Raw genomic sequence first — 25,810 nt, forward strand, 5'->3', positions numbered from 1 at the left:
GTTTTTTTTGTTACACAGTACAGAATGAGGGAACATTCTGTGAATTAAAAGTGCAGTCAGTTACAAAAAATAAATAAATAGTAAGTTCAGTGAAATAACAGCTCTGGGGTAAAAATTGTTTTTGAGTCTTTTCTTGATTTAATGGACCTGCAGCACCTTCCAGGGGGCAAGAAGACTCTGAGAATCCTGTTTTCATTCAAAGCAATGCTGTTTATTCAGACATGCACAGCAACTAACAGGGAACAGACAAAAACTAACTGGGAAAACAACCAAAAGACAAGCAGACCACAAAGACGGTAGACAGCTCCTGGCCGCTAATGAAAACTAGGGACGTGTTGCATGACAGTTGGCCATCTGATGGCATCAGGCTGTCCCAGGTGTCTGAGACTGTCCGTCACCTGTACTCACTGTGGTGTGTCCAAACCGTTGGGTCTAGTAGGTCCTTGTCAGCACTGCTTTGGCAGATTATACATGTTGAATTGGTTTCAGCGGTCAGCCATGAAGCTGCATAACTGAATAAGGTTTATGTTGCCATTGTGGCTTCATCTGTCAAAATCTAACAGTGTGTACCAGGCTAATGTTATTTGTTGTTAGGTGAAAATGATATAGAACAGGTGGACCTTTTCTCATTACCTTGACATTTGCTATTTCAATGGAAGGAAAGAGCTCATGAAGAGGTTTGAGTCACTAAGAACTCAGTATATTCATTACAAGAAGGCCACACCAATTTAAATGTAGTTTATTTTGCCCAGGTGCAGAATGTACATGAGTCATTCATCAGCAGTTGTTTGTCCATGACTGTCTGTGTGCTGATGGAAGGCTTGCAGTCACTTGCAGTTGGCGTCAGTTTGGTGTGTCCCTAGCTTAAAAGACACACAACGAAAAAAAAAACAAAACACATCAGCTATTTCTAAAGCCACTGAAACAAGGCATTAATGTAGTCCACAGAGGTGGGACCAAGTCAGTGTTTTGCAAGTCTCAAGTAAGTCCAAGTCTTTATCCTCAAGTCCCGAGTCAAGTCTCAAGCAAAGACAGTCAACTCAAGTCAAGTCTCGAGTCAAGACAAGCAACTGTCAAGTCAAGTCCCAAGTCTGAAACTTGGAATTTCAAGTCCTTTCGAGTCTTTTTTTTTTTTTACAGGCACCAGCACTTTACGAATGCTACGCTGATGCGTTTCTTTACTCGTTTTGTTGGTGTCCGCCAGCCAAAAGATGACAGATCATTTACATTTTATCTTCTCTTAATTACATAAATGTACTTAAACAAGAATGTTTCATTACATCATTTTACACGAAAATAGCAAGCTTCATCGTAAGCAAGATGCTGTCATTACGAATGGTTATTCTAAACATTTGGATAAAATGTTTAAATATACACTAATAAAAGGTTAGGGTTATTTTTTCATTGTTTTCTGTTATTGTGGGGTCACGGTGTAGGCTACTATTGTTACCTGGAGATTCAGTGGGGTCACATATTCTGATGGCTGCCGTCAGAATTGGTGACCCCAGTTAAAAAGGCTCACCTGTACATCCCATTCATGATTTCTTTGTTGGCTGCAATGGTGAGGGGATGGTAAATCTTGTTTAAGTACATTTATGTAATTAAGAGATGATAAATGTAAATATAAACATCTGTCATATTTTGGCTCGTGGACACCAACAAAACGAGTAAAGAAAGTGCATCAGCATAGTTTACGTAGCATTCGTAAAGCGTTTGTGCCTCTGAACAGAAACTGTGAAATAGCGCCCCCTGTGGTCACAAAACTCGACGGTCACAGAATCTGGTGTAACACCGGTCTGCGTCAGAAGGACGGAAATGAAATTAATGGGGCGCACTTTATAAATATTAATATGCATTTTAAAATTTAGATTTGGGGTAAAAAAATCAAGTCTTTGCAAGTAAACAGGTTCAAGTCCAATTCAAGTCCCAAGTTATTGGTGTAAAAGTCCAAGTCAAGTCTAAGTCTCTGAATATTTTTTCAAGTCAAGTCAAAAGTCTTAATATTAATGACTCGAGTCTGACTCGAGTCCAAGTCATGTGACTCGAGTCCCCACCTCTGGTAGTCCATGCTCTGCTTACCAGCCCCCCTTCTCAATGATCCAATTGTCAATTCCCCATGGACCACCACAGTCTAAAGTCCCTCCTGGACCATACAACCTCACTAAACTAACCCCGTTGTGATGCAAGGACCCTCCTCTGGTCACTAGAGCTTAGGGTAGCACCTCTTCTTGTTGAATGTCCAAACTCTCATGCCTAAAGAAAGTGGCTGCCCCGGCAACAAATCTCTGGCATTGCCCTGGTGTTCTTTGGTGAGCATATGTACCATGTGGTGGCAGATCTCCTCGTGGTACCCTGCTGTGCTCCGTGCCTCACACACCTAGCAAGTTCTTCCTCGGTACGCGGGGCACAATTAATTGCCACACATCGTTGAGGCTGTGGCTCCTCCCACTCTCTGTACAGCAGCCTGGTGTGCAGTCCCGGCCAGCATGAAGCGGCTTCGCTGTGGGTCCGTGAAGTGTTACGTCTCCCTGAATCTTCTGTTGTCCTGCTGGGGTTGATGGAATCAGCAGCCTCCCAACCACCTTCACTCTCCTTGAAGCATGCACCGCATTAGGAGTCGGGCCATCGTGATGTTGTGTCGGACGGTGACGCAGTATTCAGGATTCTTGTAGCGTCGCAATCCTACGGCGACCTGGCCGTCAGTGTCTTCGAAAGACATGAGCTATGCCAGTGAAGCACGATCAGTATGCAGGACAAATTGAATGCCACACAGGTGAGGACGGACCTTCACTAGCTACGTCAGTAGAGATAACAACTCTCTCCTCATGCAGCAGTTACACTCCGTCTTGCTCGAACCGTGAGATGCGGCCTTCTCAACCCCGTCTTTTACTTTGAGATGCTGAAGTCAGCATCCATAGCGAAGGTGCAGCCTGTCCAGCTAATGCTAACACTAGTGACGCATGGAGGGGAGCCGGTGCACACTCAGCATCCTTGTCCCGCTGGAACGGAGCTTCTTCTGCTGTGAGCCAGTTTTGCCGTGTGGGCGTATCTGCAAACGTGTGCACACAGCGCCAGAAGTATGAAGCCAAACTCGGAATGCTCTTCAGTTCGCCGGCAGTCACTGGCATGGTCCACCAGCGAATCATGTCCACACTTCCTGGGTCGAATATAAGGCGTCGTTAGTGTGTGTGTTTGAGCAGATATGGGATGTGATTAGTAACTGCTTTGAGCTACTGATAGGCCACACAGAAACACCAACTGTTATCTTTTCTCTTCGCCAAGACCACCAGCGCTGCCCAGGAGTTTTTTGATGACTTGAGCAAAGCAACTCTCTCCTCTTTTTTAGCCAGTGATTTGGAAGGCGGTGTGGATGGAGCATTGGTTGCCGCAAGGAGCTTGAAATCTGAATTTGTGCGTGTCCCATAAATGCTGATGTTCCGTTTCAACCCGAAAGCCGCTTCCTCCCTCTCGTGTTGACTGGACTATCAGTGACGAACTCGAGTTCAACTTCCTGGGCCGTCAGTGGGTGTGTTGTGCGGTGGATGAGAGCATGCCTGGCACTAGCACCAACACCATCAAAGCCTGTGTGTTCTTTTACTAGACGCTCCTCAAAGTTTAAGCTAAGCTAGAGTAAGTTAGCTAGCTAGCTAGATAACCCCACTAGCTAGCTAGCTAGTTAAATGATTATATATTGGCAACTTTCGGAGAAATGTTGACATTGGCTGGGTAAAATCCTGAACGTTGTTCCTTGAAGTGCCCATGCTCAGTAGATTTAACATACCTCCTGCTTTGTTCATCGATTTATTTACTTATTTTTGTTGTTCAAGTTGAAAGTTTGACTGAGCATAGTTGTCATCAGCTTTATGCCATCCTGGCACGCCAAAAAACATTGAGCTGAGTCTGTTGACCCACCTCATTTCATCCCGAAACATAATGTCACTAGAACTCCGGCACTTCATGTGATTTTGTCAACCTTGCATCAAAACAGGTTTAATGATGTCTGCTGGGATAAGAATTTATAAATGTTTATGTATATTTACATCAGTTGTCATGAAGGGCTTATGCAGCCATCATGTAGCCTCCTAAACAGTACTCCTCAGTGAAGCGTTAAGGACTCAAGAGTTAAGGACTTCCTCACCCACATAGGAAAGCTTATAAATGAGCTTGGTAGGATGTGTTTGGTAAGCTGGATGTGTGACAGACAGAGAATTGTCCTCAGGGTGTGAGTTATGGGTTATGGGTTATGAGTTATGGGGAAACCTCCCATGTGAGCCTGGAGGAAAAGTTCAGAATGTTCCTCAGATCCACACTAGTGAGTAAACTCAGCCAGGGCAAAACCATTGCTTACCAAGCACCATCTGCTTGAATACTGTGTTGTGTTTCAGTACCCATAAAACCTTTGTGAACTTGGTGCATGTTTATAGACTTCAAAATATATTGCAACAGGTGATTACATTTTTCTGCCATAGTAATGAAATATTTTATTGGTGAACATTCTTTGGTTTGTGATTGTTTTCCATGCAGAATGAAATGCAACAGCCTGTGTGGTATTTTAGATGTCATATTACTTCATATGTTGTATGATGAATGGCTTGATCTCAGATCAGTAAATGAAGTGCAAGTTTAGTGGGGTTAAGAACATCCTGCTTTTGGTCCAGACAGATTTTAGTGTTTGTGTTTTGGTGTTTACTTGTTTGTCTGTATATTTGCTTATTAAATTGGCCATGATTCGCAACATGGTTCACCCTTTAACAATATGGAGCCCCTTTAATTAAAGCTGACATTTTAATCTCATTAAAAATTATTTCTTGTCCAATTCCATGTGTTTGTATCACCAAACCAAAACAGCAAAAATCTTGGCACTGTTCACTTCCTTTACAACTCTGGTGTAATTAGGCAATTACACAGTTCCTCAGTTTCTGTGCTTCAGAATGATATATGGACATATTGCATGTGGACACTAGTGTATGTCTGTGAATGTGTTGACATTTACTGTCTGTCAAAACCGTATAAATGCTACTGATAATACCATAACACCATGTTATAGGCCAGGCTGTTTGTTTTAAGTATCTTGTACAATGAAATATTACGTTTATTTTTTCCATTCCAAGTTACTTTTGTGTAAGTGGACTGTTGACATTTAAGTCTTGCTGTTAGATTTGGCCATTACGGGCATGAAAGACATATTGAATATAGAATATTTTTCATTTCAGTAGGCATCATCAGAGCAGCAGTGCTTCAGGTGACCCAGACTCTAGTCTTTACCCCCATGACTTCCTCCCTTGATAAGAGTCCCCAGAGACGAGGGAGGCTTCGGGCTGTCATGCAAAATATGTAATCTCTAACCAAAATCGATCCCTTCACCGTCGGAAATCGAAGAAGAAAGACCTGTGACATCAGACACATATCCTGTGCCGGACAGCGATAAGAAAGTCGGGTCCAGAATAAGGCACTCCTCCATCAACGTGGCATGACATTTTAGATATCACCTTCAAGGTGTTTTTGTGTGTGTGTGTGTGTGTGTGTGTGTGTGTGTGTGTGTGTGTGGAGGGGGTGTTAGTAGCTGGGCCACTGGGCCATGTAAAGGTGGCTTTTCAGTCATCTTCACCCTCATGATTCTTTGTCATAACAGCCAAAAATTTTGCTCATGTGTCGTTTGGAGCAGTAAATAACAAAATATTGTCTAAATATGTGAAGTTAGGCTATATTGTCTCATACTTAATATAGTCTTTACCTTTTCAAAAATGTGTATTTGTGAATCCCAGCTGCTTGTTGTCGTCTGGTCCAATGGTTGCAACCATCCAAGGAACACATTGCATTTGACAGCCTTGTCAGAACAGTGCAAATTCAAACTACCAGCAGGTGGCAGTAGTTCAGTGTTCTGTTGAACAAAGTAGTCCTGTGTTCTGAGATACATCACAGTATGGGATGCAGGCACAGTGAATCGCTATCTTTAAACTGACCTCGAGCAAATCCTTATGACCCGTCGATTGCCCCCCCCCCCCCCCCCCCCCACCGCACCCAACCCCCATACGCAAGTGCGCCTGCTTTCTTTTCTGCTTAATGAATGTAATTGGTGTCTGTGCAGTGTAGCAAGGTGCTGAACACAATAGATTTTTTTTGCCTCTGTGTACTGGAATCAATGATTATGTATCCTGTGGGAGCAGACTGTGTAAATAAAAAAAATTACGATTGGCAGCACGTTTTTTGACTTGCGTTCAAACACCTTTTTAACATAACATTAAGTGTGTAGTTAACTTTTGCGAATGAGATACTCAGTGGTTTTGCTGTGATATAATGTGATGTGGCCAGTTAGCGGAGTGTAATGGGTGTGAGCGGATCTGTGAGTGCATTGTTAGACATAATGATGAGCAATTGCAGAGACTGTATTCTAATGACAGAGTGAATCATACCTCGTGTGTGTGTGTTAAGAAGGTCAGGTCTCTGTCTGTGTGGGTACACCTTTTCCTCTTCCAGTCTCCCCCTCTCCGGCTCCACCCCTCTCAGCTCCTGCCACCCTCCCCGAGTCCTCCCCCTCTCTCCCACAGCCCTCCCCTCCGCTACATCTCAGAGCCGGAGCGCTCTCTCAAATAAGAGTGCACTTCAGACTGACACAGCAGAGTGGGTCAAACTCTCCTCTCTTCCGCTTCTCCTCGTCTCTGTCTGCCGGAGCCCCTTCTCCTCGGGAGGCCCCCGGGGTCCCGAGCGCCATCCAGCCACGATCGACGCAACCCAGCCACGGCCGCGCAGCCTGGATCCAGGACAGGAGCAGAGCGGCGCACGTGGATGCCCGGGGGCGCCCGGCCCGTGCCGTCCCGCCGCGGAGGGGGCCTGGGCCGCGGGCAACTGGAGCGCGGGGTTGGAACCCGAGGGGGCGGGGACGGCCCCGGGCCGGCATGACCCCGAGCAGGGCGACATGCTGAGCACTGCGTGGGAAACGGAGGGGCTTCAGACGCTGGGCATCGTGGTGATCGTGTGCGCCTCACTCAAGCTGCTGCACCTCCTCGGCCTCATCACCTTCTCTGAGGGTAAGAGAGGAGGGGGGGTGGCGGGCGGACACGTTCCGGTGGGCGGCTGCCCGCCGTGGCGTGGCGCGGCGCTGTCAAGCGTATCCACTTCGAGGCAAAAAAAGTTGGGCGGACTCACGGCGAGGAGCTGCCCCGTTTGCATGCGCGAGATGACGCAGGTAGATTTGTTTCCGTGTACAAGACGGAGTGAGAAAGAGGTAGAGTACGAAGGAAATCCACTTCAGGAAATTGTTCGCAGGGCACCCTGGTGGAAAGTGAGGAATGCAGTTTTAGAGCATCTTTCCAGGTGATTTATTTTACATTGTTTTAGGTTGGGGGGGGCAAGCCTGATGCTAGATTTATCTTACGCTTTTCTTACTGGATCTCTACAGTTTATAACTACTGTTATAAATAATTATGAGAATATCAAGCTTTCTGACAGCCTTGTTCAGTCTGGGCTCCAGATTTCCACTCCATAACACTGCTGAGTTATATAAACTTCTTGCTTGACATTAACCCACCAACAAGACTGAATCTATGGTTACATTTGACACCATGCAGTAGCATTGTCACTGTGCATGCAACAAGGGTTTCTTCCTTTAATTTGACTGAAACTTCTGCGATCTGCAATTTTTTCTAAGGCCAAATCGTAAACGATGAGAGTTCTTTACCTGCTTCAATCTCACACTGGCCTTCGGATTTTGACTTAATCTCTTTGAACCGATTTACACAGCTGTCACAAACGGCTCCATCGATGTAGTGATTGTGGATGTTGTGTGGCCATGTTTCCGTATTGTACGTCCACGGTCCACTGTTCCAAACAAAGCAATTTAGTCCGACACGTGAGACGATGTGGAATGATCGCTGCAGCGATTTGCATGATGGAACGCTGTTCATTACCCACAAGATGCGAGTCCTTCCCTCCGCTTCCTTCACTTCCTGCTGCTTCATTCCACCATCGTACTGAAGCCGTTAAGTCGTCCCTGCCATGCAGCACCAGAGTCTCAGGGGCGACGCCCTGCCAGCTTCAGCTTTTTGGGCGTCTCGGTGGCTGCGCTATATCTCATTTAAACGGCTCATTTAACGTGATTAGACAGTGAGGTCAGCGTTCGCCAACGGGAACAGGAGCTCAGTGGGAACGTTCAGCCTCCCGCCCAAAATCATCAGGTGGAGCGGGGGTGGGTGGGGGTGGTTGTGGGGGCGGGCAGGGACTTCTTCCGCCAAGCTTCACCTTTGCCTCATAAAGCACGGGCCCTCTGAAAGCTACACGCTACAACCACGCCAGCTCTCTCACAGCCAGTGTACAGAACAACTGTCGAGAAATGGCGACTGACTTCTGTACGATTGAATTTTTTTGGCTACTTTAGGTCATCCACTTTACATGCAGAATGCAAATGTACGTATTTGCAAATGTGCAATTTGTGCTCAGATAAGAAAAGTGAATCCATTCTAAATGCCACCTGTAGCTGGTGACAGTTTTGTTTTGGCGTTTTTAGTCACGGGCTGCCTAGTGGATTTTAGGACCAAATTCTCATCCGAGGCCAGGTCTATCTGTGGAAAGATACGGCTTAAAGAAAGGAGGCCATTATGAATTTTTAATGAGGCATTCTTTTTTTTGTTTCTCGTTACCTCACAGCTGTTTCCCAGTGACAGACGTTTTTAGCATATCACCAGACAACTGGGCCTGTGCTCGTCAAGGTGAACCAAAACACAGGCTGTTTGTTTCTGCAATCACCATTCTTCTGCTTCACCTCTTGCATACTGAAAATGTAGCTTTTTACCTTCTTTCAGTTGGCTAGTGCCATCTACTGGACAGTAGTTTCATAACATCAAATCACAGCCATGAGAAATTGAGCACGAAACCTAAAAACTCAATTCTGTTTAAAGAGCCATGTCGAGAAGCAGGATGTGACAGTGAGCTTCGGCACATCCACTTATCCTAAAGGCATGTGTTTTATGGCTTAATCAATGTGAAGGGTGACTCAGAGTGGCTTTCACTGGTAGGACTTCAGTCGCACAGAAGGATGGAGAGACCACCATTTCCTACCACAGGTCCATGTTCTTTCCAAATTGGATGTGACCTTTTACGATGGATCGTTGAAGATTATTTGGAACATGATTTTAATATGCACTTCCCTGCCCCCAGATTCCAACTGTAAAGTGCACCATGCAGTTAGTGAAGGTTTTGCCAAAAAATAAGTCTGTGTGCACGTAAATGTTTCCTTGAGTCTGTAAAGTCTGTGGACCATATCAGTGTTATGGAAATTAGGTTAAGTACACTTTGTGTTTACAGGTCACAGTTGAGGTTTTGAAGTTCTTGGACCTTTCAAAACTGAAGTAAAAAGTGTTGTTAGATTTCGGTCAGAGACTAATGTTATGGCTCCTGCTCATGACTTCATTACACTCGGTGGAACCAAGGAAAATCGTGATATTGGGTCTTCAAAGCAGACGGGAGATCAAAGTGTCTGACAATAGTTATTTAAAGTTTCTTTAAAAAAAAAAAAAAAAAAAAACCTAAAACAAGTGCTCTCTGATTTGATATTTCTTATTGGTTTGAATCATCTAAACACTTCATTTAAAGGTTGTAAATTCAGAAACATTGTTGCCCATTATATTAATCTAAAAGGATTCTCTACACAGTAGCTGTAGAAAATAAATAATTGGGATTATGTTGAAGACTTTGTAACAGCAGCTAAAACTCAATTGCAATATTTTATTAATTAGCTGCTAATTCTAATCATGGGTTACAGTTGGTGCAAAAATGTCAGCTGTTTGCTTTAATGAACTGAGTGTAGTGATCGTTCTGATCCCTAACCATACATTAAAGGTGTTGCAACACGTGATTGATCTGTGCCTCAGCAGGGTGGATCTTAACTAAGCTGGTGTCTCGTACCACTCACTGAATACAATAGTTGGCAACTAATTAATGTGTCAGCAAAGATAAATATTGCCCAGTGCAGTTTTACACACACACACACACACACACACACACACACACACACACACACACACACACACACACACACACACACACACACACACACACACACAGATACACACAAACACAGACACATACATACACACACACAAAAACAAACACACACAGATACACACACAAACACAGACACACACACAAACACACACACGCATGCACACGCATGTCCCATTACCAGTGGCGCCAGCCATTAGCAGAAAGAACACTGCGGCCACAATGGCGACACTACCTTCTCTCCTGGCCTTTGTCTCAGACGTGTCCTTGTGTGGGATTCATGAGTCTCTGACAGAGATTCGAGTCTGAACTTTAGCCCGGAGACACTGAAGAGCCTCGGCAAATGAGTTATGGTAATGGGCCTGTCACGAGCAAAGCCCAGAGAGCACCTCGTCTTTTTACTACTGCCTTAGTCATATTGTTGTCTTAGCAAAGCCACGAACTTGCAAGTAGATCATTAGCAGAGGTTCGCCTGAAATCTCAAGCAACAAACTCCTTTTACAGATGAGCAAAGAATTGTCCATATAATTAATGCAGGGCTACTGTTCCAAAAAAAAAAAAAAAAAACCACCACCTGCTGTCACTGTTGCTTTGATATCAGCCTTAATATCATATGTAGTAGATGATTGATGCTGATTGGCATAATTGACACTATACATTATTAACGTATTTGATTCGCAGTTACACCTGCAGATTCATAAAGCATGAATCAAAACTACACACAAAACTTAAGCATGAAAGTTGGGGAAGAGTGGCTGTAGGTATGTCAATACCTGACAAACCCAAACCTAGTTACAGTCTTGATAGCTGGATGAAAAGCTTCAGTTCAGTCCGATGACATTTAATTTATATAGCACATTGAGCATTAACCAAGCGACTTTAGAGAAACTCCCGGTCAAGACTCATAATGTGCAGTTTGAGGGCAAAGGTGACTGGGGAAAAAAAAACTCCCCTCAATGATTTCAGAAATGGCCTTAAAGTATGAGGAGAGTTCAACACTTTTATAATCCCAGAGCCGGTGTTGTGTTTGCGCTATGAGGACACCGTCCTTTTACGTCGCCTTCTCAGTGTAACCACGAGTGGACCTACCGCACCAGAGATGTACAAGTAAAACCCAAACAAACAGATGCATACCTGAATTTAATCTGAAACCGCCTGCTTGCTATGTTGCTAAATTGAGGGCAGTGTGGTTTCTTGCTTCTTTGATCAGTCTCCATTCACCTCAGTGGTTATTGGCACAGAGTACGAAATTGACATGACCTTTCCATTTAAGTTTCCATGTACCTCCTCGGGCGGCTTTAGGTGTAATCAGAGAGATGGGGGAAGGTTGACACGCACATTCGCCGAGGCATAATTGCGATTGTCCCAATCTGTTAGAACTGAGGAGGTTTAATGGATTCTAAAAGCCGCTTATTCCGGGGGGCCTTGCACTGCACGCAGGAGAGCGCGTTTGTGTGACTGGATTGAGTGGACTGAAAGATAGCCACCATCTGCTAAAGGTGGTGTCATGGAAATGGGCCTGGTTAAATGACACTTTATCTTGGTTTATTAATTGTCTTTAAGAGGCTGGAGGTGGAATGTGATGTCACTTGCATTTAGTAGTACTCACTGAGAGAGAGAGAGTCTCCCAACGAATTATCCTCCATCACGGACTAATTGCTGCGCATGCCAACCATATGCTTGACTCAGTCTCAAAGCCTAAACAGGAAAACTAGATTGTTGCATTTTGTTGAGAGACTCTTGTGGTTAAGAAACAAGACATGAAAATGATCTAAAAGGCTGTGTTGTTGTTTTTTTTTTTTTTTAGTAAAAACAGCATTTTTTCAGTGCTTTTGTCTGTTGAACCTGGAGAGCTAAATTATATTTTACTTACTTCAGATAGCCCAAAAACATCTTTCCTGTTTTGTTTCAAAGTGACTAGCTATTTCACAAAAGTTTGTATTCAGTAGTAACTTTTGGAGTACTTCTGAAATCTTCTGAAAATGGGATAAAAAGGAAAAATGGTCGCTGAGCTCTGAAGCTTTGTCGCAGGCAGCCTGAGGTACAGAGTTAGTCATCCATTACTCATTATTTTCATCAAAACGACAGAAGTCGAATGTGCCCCATCAGCTTTTTTTGTTATTAGGGCCATTATCGCAATCAGAAACTAATGTATGGAGAGATGTTTGTGCCAGTGTGAGTATGTGTGTGTTTTAGTTAGATCAAGTTAAATATGGCAACATGTATCCCTATCTGAGTTTTGCTTGTATGGTTGTAGGCGTGCTTATGCATTATTCATTATCTTAAAGTTAATAATAATTCTGAAGGAGACTTCTTTCTGTTGACACCCTCTCATTGGTTGGAATGGTTAGACCTGTGTTCGCTGCATACTTTGTCTAGATCTGGTTGAATTTGTCTCATCTTTTTATACATTTTATTAATAATAGCATATCTAAGTGTAGCTTAGCTTCCTACCTCACTGGGTAATTCAGAACCCCTTTCCCATATCTTAAAGGGGCGCTGTAATGTGCCATGTTTGACTGGGGCTGCCTCATTAAAGGGAATGTTGAATGACAACATGATTTTGTGTCTGGTCACAGATAAAGGAGAACCCTGATAATGGGGTACAAGCTTTCTCTCAGTGTTCTGGGACCCTTTCTCTGATTGTATCCACCCAGAGCTTTAATAAGCCCCTTACTTATTGCGAAACCTTTTGAAGTCAGCAGCAGATGCATCATGTATTGCAGTAAGGGTGAGAGATGAAGGACACATCTTTAATCAAGTCACAGTCCCTCTGAAGTGTGTTCATGTAGGCAGTGTTGGTCTTCTGTTGGCAAGAGCCAACATTGAAGAACCACAGGAAAAAGAATTATAAAATCGATTTCCTGAATTATTCTTGAACACTGTCAGCGTTAATAATGGCACAGAGTTCTTGCTGTGGAGCACAGTGTGGTTCAAACTTGGAAAGGCTATTTGTCACTGGGAAAAAAAAGAGAGAGTCCCCTATCAGCAGTGCATCTAGATATTATATTTTTTATGAAGCATGCCATTTCATGGAGGTTGAGAGCAGCCCTCTCTGCCTGTTGGTCAATATACTCTTCAGTGTTACCCCTATTTACAGACTGTCATAAAATGAATCTCTATTTTCAATGGAGATGATTGTGTCTACCAGGTGTGGAGTATGTTTTGATATTATGCTCCAGTGTTCCTTTGTATAAGAGGGAGAGTGTGGTGGAGGTGCATTTGGTGGAGGTGCATTCCTGTTGGTGGAAGAGGCACAAAGCTTTCTGCATTGTCACTGGACTGTATTTGACAGGTTCTAGACTCCGTGTTCCCCACTGGTCTTTCATTGTAGTTATTCGCTTCTGTTTTGTTAGCCTACGTTTTGCAAAGGTCCTAAAAAGGTTGCTCTACTGTGTCCTCTGTTACAATATTTATGCTCATACAATTTCAAGATTGTGAAATATTTACACCATTTTCACCATCCTGTCTAAGGGTTTTCCACTGGATTGCTAGAAACGTGTGTGTGTATACGTGTGTGCTTGTTCGTGTGTATATATATGTTATGTGTGTGTGGTATGCGTGTGTTTACATATGTGTGTGTGCGTGTGTATGCATGTCCATGCATGTGTGCTTCAGTCCTGGTTGACACTGAGAAACGCAGGACCTGTCCTGAGCGTTCCGTGACCATCTGTCCTTCATTAGTGTTTGGCTTTCTGGCTTGTGAACTAATGTGTGGAGAGCTCCAGCTTGACTTTGTATTCCACTGGCTTACAGTTCTCACTCAGTCTGTTGGGTACAGATATTTGTTTGAATTTTTTGCTTGCTTACTTACTTATTTACAGACAATTGCCTGACATTATATTAGAACCCCCTAGTTTGCACCTACATCAACTATATCCTGTACGAGCATTTTATAGGTGTACATCCTCAGTGGGTCAGTACTGGTCAGTATGTAATCAGGATCAGTATATCAGGATCAGACCGGTCGATCGCGATCGACGTAATGAGCACCCCTGGTATAGGGTGTTGAACTGGTGTTGGGTGTTGCCACAGGGATTTGGACATGTCAGTTTCAATGCTAGTTCAAGAGTGATGCAACACCCAAATCCAGTCCACTGAGCACAAACTGCATGATAAGAGAGTCTATAGTCTAATCGTATTCCTAATAACTAAATGCTTCTAATAAGAAAGTGGCGTGTGTGTAGATATGTATGTATGCATGGGTGTGTTTATGTATATTTTATAGAACAGATCTGTTAGTCATGCTGTTTTAGCACAGGAAGAACAGTAGGAGTCTTTACCTGACAGAGCTGGAGATCACATGCTTTAATGGCTAGGACAGGGCAGCTCGAAGTAGGAAGCTTGTTGCAGTTCTAATGTGGCGTCTGGTTTGTATAGGAGCTTTCGCAAATGTTCCTGGCTCACAAAACACACACTTGCGCACTCACGTACACACTTGTGCGCACACACATTAGGCCCAGCATGAGTGGCCCTTTGCTCCCTGGCAAGAACAAAATCTTGAAATTTCAGATAACAGACTTAGTTACTTAGTATTTATTTATCGTTTTTCTTATTCAACTCCTTTCCTGCTCTTCACCTTATTCTTTTAATCCATAGCACAGTTGGACTCCCACTGACACTTTAAGCAGACTGACCTGCTAATGTAAACAGAGGACTCTCTTTTTGACAGGCACCCGATCTCTCGGATAAACCATCTGGTAGGCCCAGAACAAACTGAAGTGCTCAGGGTCGATGTGTACCTTATATGTTCATTTAGTACAGGAAACCGGGTGAATGATTAACTGCAGCTAGAGTTGTGCACAAGACCAGAGTCTTTTGAAGATTATGTTTGGGAACCTCTGTGAGACTAGAATGGATTATATTTTTTGCCTGCCTATGGGACTTTGCAAGTTCCCTCTCTCAATAGGACAGATGCATTACTAAGTATTTAATAGTGTGAAGACACATGAGAAAACTGTGAAGTGCTGGTCTCTCCTCATTTTCCAATGCTTGAAGTGACTTGAGGTGCCAGAACCTTGGAATGTTGCCAGAACCAATCAAAAGAACAGCTGTGGAGAATTTGAGTGTAGAACATTTCAATGTTTTGTTTATCAGAATTGATCTTTTTCAGGATATGGTTAGTCCGACATTTGTAAGTCACCTAAAGTCATTTGTCCAAGCACTTCTGCGGCCCTGGATTTGGGTTACTTACATGGAGGTGTGGGGGTATTAGTTATGACATTTAACCCAACCCTGCCTGCCTACAACCAAGGATAAAAGGAAGGTTATGGGGAGCTCATTCCTCCAGTACTTCAGTGTAGATTATGAGTGTAGATTACAGCTGTACCATACAGCTACCGTTACACAGGGGTTGGCCTAATAAACAATCACAGCAGATGGGATACTTTATAGGGAACTGCTGTTGGAATGCATTTATCTTTATCTGATACTTCTTATGAGTTCATCTGGCCTACTATAGATATAACCAAGAGATACTATAATTAACCAGAGTTATTAATTAACCAGCAAAATCATTAAATAAAAATACTATTCTAAATCAAGTTAACAAAAGGTAATATACCCCATGGAAACACAGTTACTCAGACCAGCACAGGGTGCCTCAATGTGCAAGAAGGAGAGATCCACATTTATACCCTCTAGCATATCAGAAGAACAGAAGGTATCAAAACCAGGTTAACCTGAATCAGGCTGACAGTATAGAGTATATATACTTTTTGGACATTCTTTCCCAGTGAGTGATTTTAATGTTAGATTGCATAATCCTTAACCTGTGACACTGTCCAAACAAGTAATATAGAATTCGTCAGTTTTATCCCATTTCTAAGGTAACGTCTTAGAATCAGTGTGTGTGTGTGTCCATCTGTGACCTCCGGGGAAAGACCACCTTCTGTTGCCACCCATGGTTTTACACAGGGCCACCTGTATCCCCAGGAACATCCTCACTAGATCCCCACAGGAACATCACATCCTGTCACCACTACAGAGGCCTCTAGCAGGATGACGGCGCTGAGCAGGGATTTTCATCTCCCACAGGCATCTGTTAATTTAATGGGCAATTTAATGTGAAAGCGGCTTTGTTAAAATAGCATGATGACTACAAACGACTAAACATTCATTAATCAGAAATAAAAGAATCAAACAATAAGACTGCGCTGCAGAGAAAAGCCGCAGGAGTTGAGAACGTTTTAGCGCATTAGCATTTGCGTATTTGCATCTGCTAAGCTGCTGCCTATTTGACACGTAGACATTCTACCTGTTAAATAAATGTTGACCCCTAATTTTCAGTGGCACATCTGGCTTCAGTGTTCCTTATAGTCCTTTTCAGGAGAGGCCTCTTAGGGCTAGCTTGATTTGGAATATGAAAATAAATATCCTCATTTGTGAACTAGATGTGGCTTTAGCTAAAGGTACTCATGTCTGTCACAGACTGTAGTGTGTGAACTCAATATTTTGCTGTTAGTCATAAAAGGCTTAAAACTGCGTGTTGATGTTTTAGAGCTCTTTTTTGAAGTAGATAACAGCAATCACCATTTCTGCTTTTTACGTGTGGTGGAAATGACCTGGCTACGGTGCAGGTTAGCTTTATTGTTTCTGTCTTTGGCAGTGCCCTAGAATGAAATCGCAGTCACGGATCTTCAACATAATTTTTGCTTGTAATTTCTTCTTTTTGCGCTCGCCTGCAGGCTCTTGGCTTCTCGCTCCGTGGTCCTTGAGTTGTAGCTCCTCAGAGCAGTGCTCCTCCTGTGTTTGTGTCTGGAGCTGCAACTGACACCATCAGCTGGTGGTCACCATTGAGAACGGATCATAACTTACACCTTTGGTGTAATATAGCAGACTCTGAGGAACAACAAAGTTTATTAATCACACAGCAGAGTACCAGTCGAGCCAGACTTGAAGCAAAATGTCTGCATTTGCCCAGACTGATGTGCATAGTCGATGTAGAGGAACCTTGAAAAGTCTCCTGCCTGCAGGAAATGGGTGGTCAGAACTGAAAATGCTCAGGAAGGTTGCAGGGTGTATTTCATTACCACAGACTTTTCCTAAGTATTCTTCAAAGACTTTTGATTGATTTCACACAGGCTTTGGTCTTCTAGAAGTTCTGGAGAAATGTACAAACGTCTTCATCATCATTACATTTGTTGATGGCAACAGTACAATGACAATATATCCTAGTCTCTTTTTAAATACACCAGAAATTACAGGATATTTGTATCCAGTATTTAAACAGATAAAAAGCAGCAATGGCAAGAATTTAGTGTGACCTGCCCTTACACACTGAGTGCTGAAAGAACCCTGGTATAGATGACTTCAGAAACCTTCCGGACAGTCTTACCAGAAGTTCAACATGTGCTTAGTGGCAAGGGAGGTCACACTTAATACTGACTTTTGCCTGTAGAAGCCATTTTGAATCAATTCTGTGTTTTCTGTTTGTTTCTTAATGAAGACACTGAAAAATAACTATATACATTTACATTTACAGCATTTGGCAGTCGCCCTTATCCAGAGCAACTTATTTTTATTTATACAAGTGAGCAATTGAGGGTTAAGGGCCTTGCTCAGGGGCACCTCAGTCATGGCCTCAGGTCTGGGAATCGAACCCACGACCCTCCGGTCACAAGACCAGTTCCCTAACCACAAGGCCATGACTGCCCCATGGCAATATATACCATTTCTAAACCTACAAATCTAATGGTGGCCTAAGACTCTTGCATAGTACTGTATACATCAAACATTTTGCTTTGTTGCTTATGAAACTAGACATATCTTTAAACCCCACTTATCTTCTAACCTTAAACCCAACAGTGAACTGGTTAATCCAGACTGGACTTTATCTTCTTTGGTTCACATGCTAACCTTATATCTTTAGCTCCTTTCAGCTTAGCGTAGCACTTTCTTTAGGTCCTCAGATGAGTTGCAAGCATAAAGTAACAGAACTGACTCATCGTCGAGTGGTGCCACACGCCTGACCCCCCCAGCAGAGGTCGTTTGGTAGTCCCCCACTCCCAATAATAATCAATCATCAAAGCACTGAGATAAAGCGGTGGGGCAGAGTCCTGCTCAGGCCCGTATGGCTACATGCTGAAGTGCAGACCCAGCATCCAAAATCAGCACAACCTTCTGTTCACTGGGGAATTGATTTGGCGCAGTCAGCCACAGCGCTCCGCGTCCGAGCTTCTGTTATCCAGCCCCAATTTCAGCCGTTTGCGGATAACGCGGTTCAGACATTCGAGTGAGGTGTTCAAGTATGCTGTTTAATCAGTGAAACGTGAGTGACTGACTTGCTTGCTGGAAGACCACCGAACGACTCCGGTAATGAATTCCCTGGGGAAATTAAATCAGTCCATTTAAAACGAGGTTGATTTGCTGACATAAATTTCCGCGGACGTCTCCGCATTAATTTTTCAAGCAGTTTGGATTTTGCAGGTTGTAAAATCACATACAGCATGTGATTTTATCAATAGGTTAACAAGGCAACTCTGAAACATGGATATGTGTTATTGGTTTCCGGGCTGGTTATGTGTCTCCCAGCTCTTGTGTTCAGCCCACCCCCATTATTGCCATGGGTGTGGACCTTACACTGCTGAGCTCAGGGGCCCTGGACGGTGGTGGCGTTTATGATGTCTGGTTCTAAGACTACGTCGGAGTTTGCACACTGTCGAAAGATGCCCCGTCTTCTCAGTGTACATCACAAACATCTTGGCACAATCACAATCCAAGGGTTTTAAAAAGAGTTTGAGCAAGATCGTTTTTCCTCACAGCACGGCAAAAGTACATCATGACTGCTTTCTCCGGCTTCCTGGTCTTTCTTCATGATTTCCAGCCCATTTTGTTCACATAAAACTTCATGACCTCTGTAAAATTCAGAGAACATGTAAATCACCACGTGCACTTATACTGCTATAAATGTGGCTAGCATGAACATTCCCTGTTTCGGCCACTCTAGATGTTCCTTCTGAAGTGTTTTGTTTGCCTGTGCATGGATGTGCATGTCAAAAAAGTGCATTATAACTTTATATAAAGGCCATTTAACATCTGTCTACTCTGTATTTCATAACACTTTGAGATCATACATTATTGAGAACTCATTTTAGATCACTTGGTTAACAAAGTGGTTAAGCTCACCATTTTTGGCTAATTTATTCTGGCAGGGGGCACTCTGGAATCGCAGTGTTCAAGTAAGCAACTTTGCTGTCAGATAATGTACATGACTAGGTTCCTGAATCTGACCAATGCTCCCTTGACCGTTCTCAGCTCCTCTCGACCACTGCGAGAAAAACAGCAGATGAGCTTGTGTGTGTGTGTGTGTGTGTGTGTGTGTGTGTGTGAGTGTGTGCGTGTGTGTGTGTGTGCGCGTGTGCACTGGTTTCCACCGTGACCGCCCTGTTTGCCAGACCTGAGTGCTCTCAAATCATCTGATCTTTGGAGGGCTACACCTAGGCGCCAAACGCGCTCTGCGCCTGACTACGTTTCCCATATTACCCGGCGCTCTGACATCCTCTTCATCATGGTCCACTCGACTCAGTTAACCCAGCACTTTTGGTAATTACACAGGTCGCTGTGGATGATGGATGACGGGCGGCGTGCAAACAACTGCCTCCTACTCACTCCATCTTCAAAGTCTTGCTCTGCACATTTCTGTGGGGCTGGAAGCACACCTAGAGCTTCCCTTTCCCCGTTCTTCTGCACACGCGGATGTCGGGACCTCGTACCCTGACTCAGGTCCTCACTTTGCAGGCATTTCTCTCTCAGGTCCTGAGTAGTTTATGTGGAGTGTTTCCACCTAACATCAGGTAGTTGAGCTCTCATCCATCTCCGGGTTAAGCAAGGCCAAACCTTCCCGCATGTCGCACACTCTCCCGTCCCCGATTCACCCATCCTGCATGTCGGTGACCTCAGGTCCTGCTGGACCTTGGGTACCGTGGTGACATTCGTCCTATATTTCCTAGGTTACACCTGCCCTCAAGGCAGCACCAGGCGGGGAGTCCGAGCGCGTCTCCAGAAGCTCTTCCTGCGCTCTTCTGCCAAAAAGCCGTCTGCCAGTATCCAAAGCAAGTTCTCCCTGGCAACGCACTCAAAGCACACACCGCTCATGACACCGCTGTGGTGCCGAGTCCCTTTATCAGTCTGTCTCTGTAATACTCCTTAGCGTAATTTCCATCTTTTGCTCTCTCACCCTCTCTCTTTCTCTCTCTCTGTCTCTCCCTCCCTCCTGCTCTCCCTTTTCCCTACTGTCTTATTTTTCTTCCTCATTGAAGACCGAGTGTATGTCTGAAGCCAGTGTGCCTGCTCCTCTGGCTGTCACGTTGATATTCAGGAATTAGGGTTTGGGTTTTATCTCTCCAGACTGTTGACTCCCTCTGCTTCTCTCTCTGCTGTGCCTGTGGCTTTAAACAGGATGTATGTCAGTGGATGTGGCGATAAAGGGGATATTATTCGCTTGAAGTCTTGAAAATTTCCTTTATCGAATTTCACTCACTGATTTTATCAAGCAACATCAATACTGTTGGTTACTTTTGGATGGTAGTTATGGTATAGAACGGAATAGTAAACTAAATGTGCTTTTTTGGCATTACTAATTGCCAACCGTCAGCAGTCAGGTTAATTACCAGGGTTGCCAACTCTCACGCATTGGAAAGATCGTGATATAGCGCTTAATTTGTGTCCATTTTACGTTTGGCAACCCCACCCCTCAACAACTTACATTCGCCACCTCCTCCAGGTTCAAATCTCACTCCAAGCGATCTTCAAAAGTTGGCAACCCTGTTAATTACTGTTTTTTCACCTATCATAACATGACCTGTAAAATGGGAGATCTTCTGTCAAGATGCTTCTAATTGGTCCTTTGTGTCTATTTGCCCCAGGATATGATGGGATTCCTCGTAAGCTCACGTGTGAGATTTTGACTTTTCCCTCAGCATGAATTTAATCATGGTGGACATTGGCTTGGATCCTGGGCAGTAGTCTTGTCTTGTGTCAGAATACCAAAGACAGTTGTCAGTGTTCCTGGCAAAAATGTTCCTCTTCTCTTTGATCAGATCTTCACATTTGTGATATGTATGTTTCGTTATAGCAAGGTAACCTGCTATATTTAGCCTATCTGTAGTAAATCTCTATAATGTTATTAACTTTTAGTCCCAAAGATGTGTGTGCTATTCCATATTATATCAGAGGCATTTGTTTTCTCCTTATATTAAACATCCGTGCAACTAATTGACGGATTTTACTGGGTATTGTGTTTTTGTGAACACAATCAGTAGTAGATTTGCTGTCAGAATTAGTTCATGTTGTTTTGGCAGCACCTGAGGATTCTCGCATTCTTTGCATTCCACTTAAAGAGAAAATGCTGCAGTTTGATTGGCTAGGAATCATCATACTGGCATCAGAAACAGGCAGGTACTGTATAATGTCCTAGTGGGACAGGTTTGCAGCGCCACAGGCCAGCAAAGACATTGCCAGTCATCTGAATGAAAGGCCGATATTGCCCTCCAAGCGGTCGTAGGAGTCACACTGTGGCGTGGCGCATTTGCTACCGCTAGCGATATTTAGCGTGGTTCAGTGCCCTCCACAGGCACCGAGGCCCTGGATTATCAGGTCTAATAAGAGCTGAAGGGTGCTGGCTTCTCGCTCCAAACTCATTTTAGCTTTTATCAGGTGTCTGATGGGACGCAGAGACGGTGAGGCACGGCAGACACGTAGCTCAAAAGGATGTGTCTGGACGGCCGAGCCAAAATGGACGCCGTCTCGTCCGCACCCGTCAGCCCACCGTGACAGATGGCCAGCAGCGACTTTGCTCCAACCAGATGTCAGGGTTGTTCACAAATTTGGCCGCCATTTTGAGGGGTAATCAAAGTGCTGGAAGTGCAATTATTTTGTTCCCTGGTACATTTTAGGAGTTTTGGAGCTATATAGCAAATGGGAGTTGGCAATAGGCCTGCCTCAGATTTGTAGAGCGATTGGATTTGCTAGAGTTCTTCATCAGAGTGTTACAAACTTATGTCTTGCTTTGGATAATATGCCATCTTTATAGATATTACTAGATTCATGGCACTTGGAGACCAGTAAAAAGGGTTACAGCAAGGTCCTTGCTTGAAGCTTGGCTTTGGACCAAACATCATCACTTATGTTATTTAGAATTTTAAAATGTTTCTGGTCATCCATGTTTGTATCTATTGGTTAAGTTAACTGTGTTGTTGAATCTGGCTATGGATATGAAAAAATCACTGATAAAAATAAATGTCAATGAAAAGTTGTGTGTACAAATTGCGTGTGTGTGTGTGTGTGTGCGTACGCCCAATAACTTACTGACTGCACACATAAAACTGATATTCTGGTGGACCTGTGAAACCTTTATAGGATAACTTTGTTGTGCATTTAAGTGCTGAGACAATGAGTAAGGCCTGCCTGCTCAAGTTGGGTCTTATGCACCTCGACTCGCATGTATGGCATTTGCTGCCAAATCACGGTTCTGTAACCATCCCCTCCAACACCGACTCTGCTCTACCACGCTGCAGACGTGAGCATCAGGGTGAGCGTCTCACGTGGATGTCCTTATCCTTCACAGACCATGTCGAGGACGAACTGGAGCTGTCGGCCGTGCGCCATCGGCCCGAGGGCCTGGAGCAGCTGGAGGTCCAGACCCGCTTCTCCCGCAAGGAGCTTCAGATCCTCTACCGCGGCTTCAAGAACGTGAGCAACGCCCCCCCCCCCCCTCTCTCTCTCTCCTGGTCTAGAACCTGTGAAACTTTGACCCACTGCGATTAGCCCCCTCATATGCATCACCACCGTGAGTTAGTATCACATTAAATTCAACAGCAAAGGGCAAAAGACTCCTGAACGAGGGCCGGCTGGGGTTTATTCGCAGCCGTTTGAAAATGATCTTGCACGATTCCTGCTAATCAGGTCAGGTAAAGGTCTCCAGAGTGGCCCGGCAGAAGGCAAGATGTCCTCCGTCACCTCTGGTGCGCAGTGGAATGAAACAACACCCAATTAACTCGACCTAATTGTCAGGTGGCAAAGCGTGAGGCCTCTGAACGGGCCCTACATTCTCACTGTGTCACGGGACGAAGTCGGAGGACCCTGCGCTGACACCATACTTGTAGCATCACACACACACACACGCATACGCACAGTGTCTACACATTAGCAGTCTCGGGCACTAATGACCTAAGTAACTTTAATCATTATCATCTAGAGTTCCTTTCATCTCATAGAATAGCCCATTAAAAAGTTTGAATCAGTTTTCTCCTTACAGCATTCTCCTATTTCCTAAATAGAATTAGAATTAGAATTAGTTTGATTATGTAATTGTGTTGCAGGTCTAAGGCTCATATTGGGGGTGTTACCACTAGACCAGAATGTAAATGGAAATGAAGGAGAAAATAAAACATGCTCAGATAAGCAGATGAACACACACCAAGAAGAAATGTGACACACACACTCAAGACTGAATGGGTTCAACGATTGTTCGTTGTCAGATCGTCAACCAGACAGATACAACCAAGTGTACAACCAAGTCAGAGGTGATGGTTTAAACCAATTTTAATGATGGCATCTGCAAAGCTGGACCGTGCCAACAGGAAAGAGGAAATAAATACAAGGCTAACTCTGGCCTAATGTCACTGCACACGCTAACCTACAGTGGAGTTACAAAACACACCCTCCTACCACATGGAACCAGTCCACCAGGCTCCGCCCCCGGTCTCAATTATCCAAATAGCTATTGTTCCATCATAGTCCATCCACCAATGGGCTTTCTCAGGCGGCTCTAGAGTTCATTGTGACAAGAGCAACAGAAGATAGAGAAAAAGAAAACATGCCCAAGGGAGCTCCTGTAACAAATGATCATTACCAGAACTGTATAATGTTCTGCCCCTTCCATTTTGGATAATGGTTTCTATGAAGTGCTAAAAGCCTGTCTCTTTTTAATCGGGCAATTCATTGGGCACCTGTCCAGCTTGCTCTAAGTGAATCTGATGGCTTTAAAGGTTTGTAGATGGCTTTTCAGATGTATCATGTTCCTCTTGGAGACTTTATCTGGCTTTCAACCTGACCACAAAAGCAGCAGGGGCCCTATATAGTCATGCTTTCAAAGTCTTTATAGCAGTTAAAGTCATACGGTCTGCCGTCTTTCCTGGACATCTCCGTCTGGACTCGCATCAAAAGACACCACCGCCGGTGAGAAAAGGGGGTCAAATCATGTGGTTTTATTCATTTCTTCATTTTTCCTTCCACACGTGCTGTTGGAACCACTCTTTTAAATTCACTGTCTTCGGAGAACTAGACATTTAGTGGCAAACTCCAACCTCTTGACTTTGATTCCAGCCTTTATGGAGGAATTCTGGGAGTTTTCGCAGCAGCAGTCTGCGTGGCAGAGCTCCTCACAGGAGACGTCGCTCTATCAAAACCTCCCCTGCACACGAAAGCTCGGTGAACAGTTCACTTAGAAATGGGTCGCAGCTGAGAGGAAATGTAAATTGTGATGAAAATGAAAATAACAGTGGAATGGTAAAATGGAGTCAAGGACAGAAAAAATGGCCAGCAGTGTGGATTCAGTGGTGATTTTTCCAGCAAAATATTTTGTAATTAATTGCAAATTTTGATTTCATTATTTGCAAGCAGTGAGCATATAAGCAAAACCATGCAATGTGTTTAATGTCATTAATTGTTGGTTCGTAGCTGTTAGCTATTGGATTATGGCGTATCTCCTATGAATTCAGTGTTGGGCACAGTGTTGTTCTGAATGGTTCCTTGCGCGTCTCTGTGTTTATCCACTTGTTCCACAGTTAAAAATGCAATTAATAATGCACCTAAACAGTGCACTGTTCAGTGAACCTGGTCTTTGCAGATTAATGCAAACATTACGTTCCCCTAGTACATACTGCATTGAGTCTCTGACTTTTGGCATTTTGAATTTTAGGCCAGTCAGCACTGCTCAGAAATCCTACTTGTCTCAAAATGTGAATGGTCAGGAGGTTGTGTGGGTGATATTTAGTAGTATTTTTGCATGATGGTTTGCAGTGTGCTGTCATGCTATATTTAATATGTAATGCTATATTAGATTCTTTTAATTAATGATTAAAATAGCAATTCAAACATTGTTGTAATTCTTCTAGGCCTACCTTTAAGACATGCCAGACTTGATGGATGATCAGAATTGCCGACATCTTCAAGCATGACTCTTCAAATAACGGCCTCGTTTGACAGCTCGTGCCTGCTGTTACATTTTACAGCTCATTATCTTTATTAAAATGTCTCATGTCGTGTTTCTGTCAGTGACCTTGATTTTTCAAAATATTTCTTAAGTGAAGACCGGACGGCAAAGCGATGAGTGTGTTCTTTTATTAAACGTGTGTATTTATTATCATCATTCAGATGATTATCAGATCCGTTTAAGAACCATCGATGCAGAAAACCAGATAGAGGCACTCGCAAATATTTACTCACAACTGAATGTAAGCTAATTATTGAATGACCATGGATGACTAGATAAAAACTGCTCCTAATTACACTCAACTTATTTATAAAGTGCAATGAACCTTACCTGACTCCTCCACTCTAAATGATGCTAATAGAACTTCAGACTTGTAGGCAGTTGATGTAAGTGACGTTATTGTAATAAAAGCATCTTCAGATGGTAATTACGGTGAGTCTCTCTCTCCTCCTGCGTGCACAAGAGCGTTGAAGAAGACAGCTACACACAACGTTCTCTTTTAATTAACCAGAACTCAGCAAAGGAGCCTGTCTCAGATCATGGCAGTGTTGTGCAAAGTTCTGCTATCTTAACTGCTGTGACCTGTTTGTGGAGTACTTC

At 43.7% G+C, this 25,810-nt stretch overlaps 1 protein-coding gene across 8 annotated transcripts in view; it reads left to right on the forward strand.

Annotated features, from left to right (window-relative positions):
- Positions 1–25,810, forward strand: part of kcnip4a (potassium voltage-gated channel interacting protein 4a) — a 134,207-nt gene that overhangs the window by 100,862 nt on the left and 7,535 nt on the right. For 5 of the 8 annotated variants that reach the window (XM_076972787.1, XM_076972783.1, XM_076972786.1 and 2 more), the window contains one exon: positions 22,562–22,686. In XM_076972787.1, the coding sequence (XP_076828902.1) occupies positions 22,562–22,686 (125 nt within the window). Of the gene's footprint in view, positions 1–6,590; positions 7,029–19,946; positions 20,049–22,561; positions 22,687–25,810 lie in introns of those variants that run through there. The other 3 variants (XM_076972782.1, XM_076972781.1, XM_076972784.1) reach the window with 2 other exon arrangements.

The sequence above is a fragment of the Brachyhypopomus gauderio genome, chromosome 14 (assembly GCF_052324685.1).
Source record: "Brachyhypopomus gauderio isolate BG-103 chromosome 14, BGAUD_0.2, whole genome shotgun sequence".
In the NCBI taxonomy this organism is placed as follows: domain Eukaryota; kingdom Metazoa; phylum Chordata; class Actinopteri; order Gymnotiformes; family Hypopomidae; genus Brachyhypopomus; species Brachyhypopomus gauderio.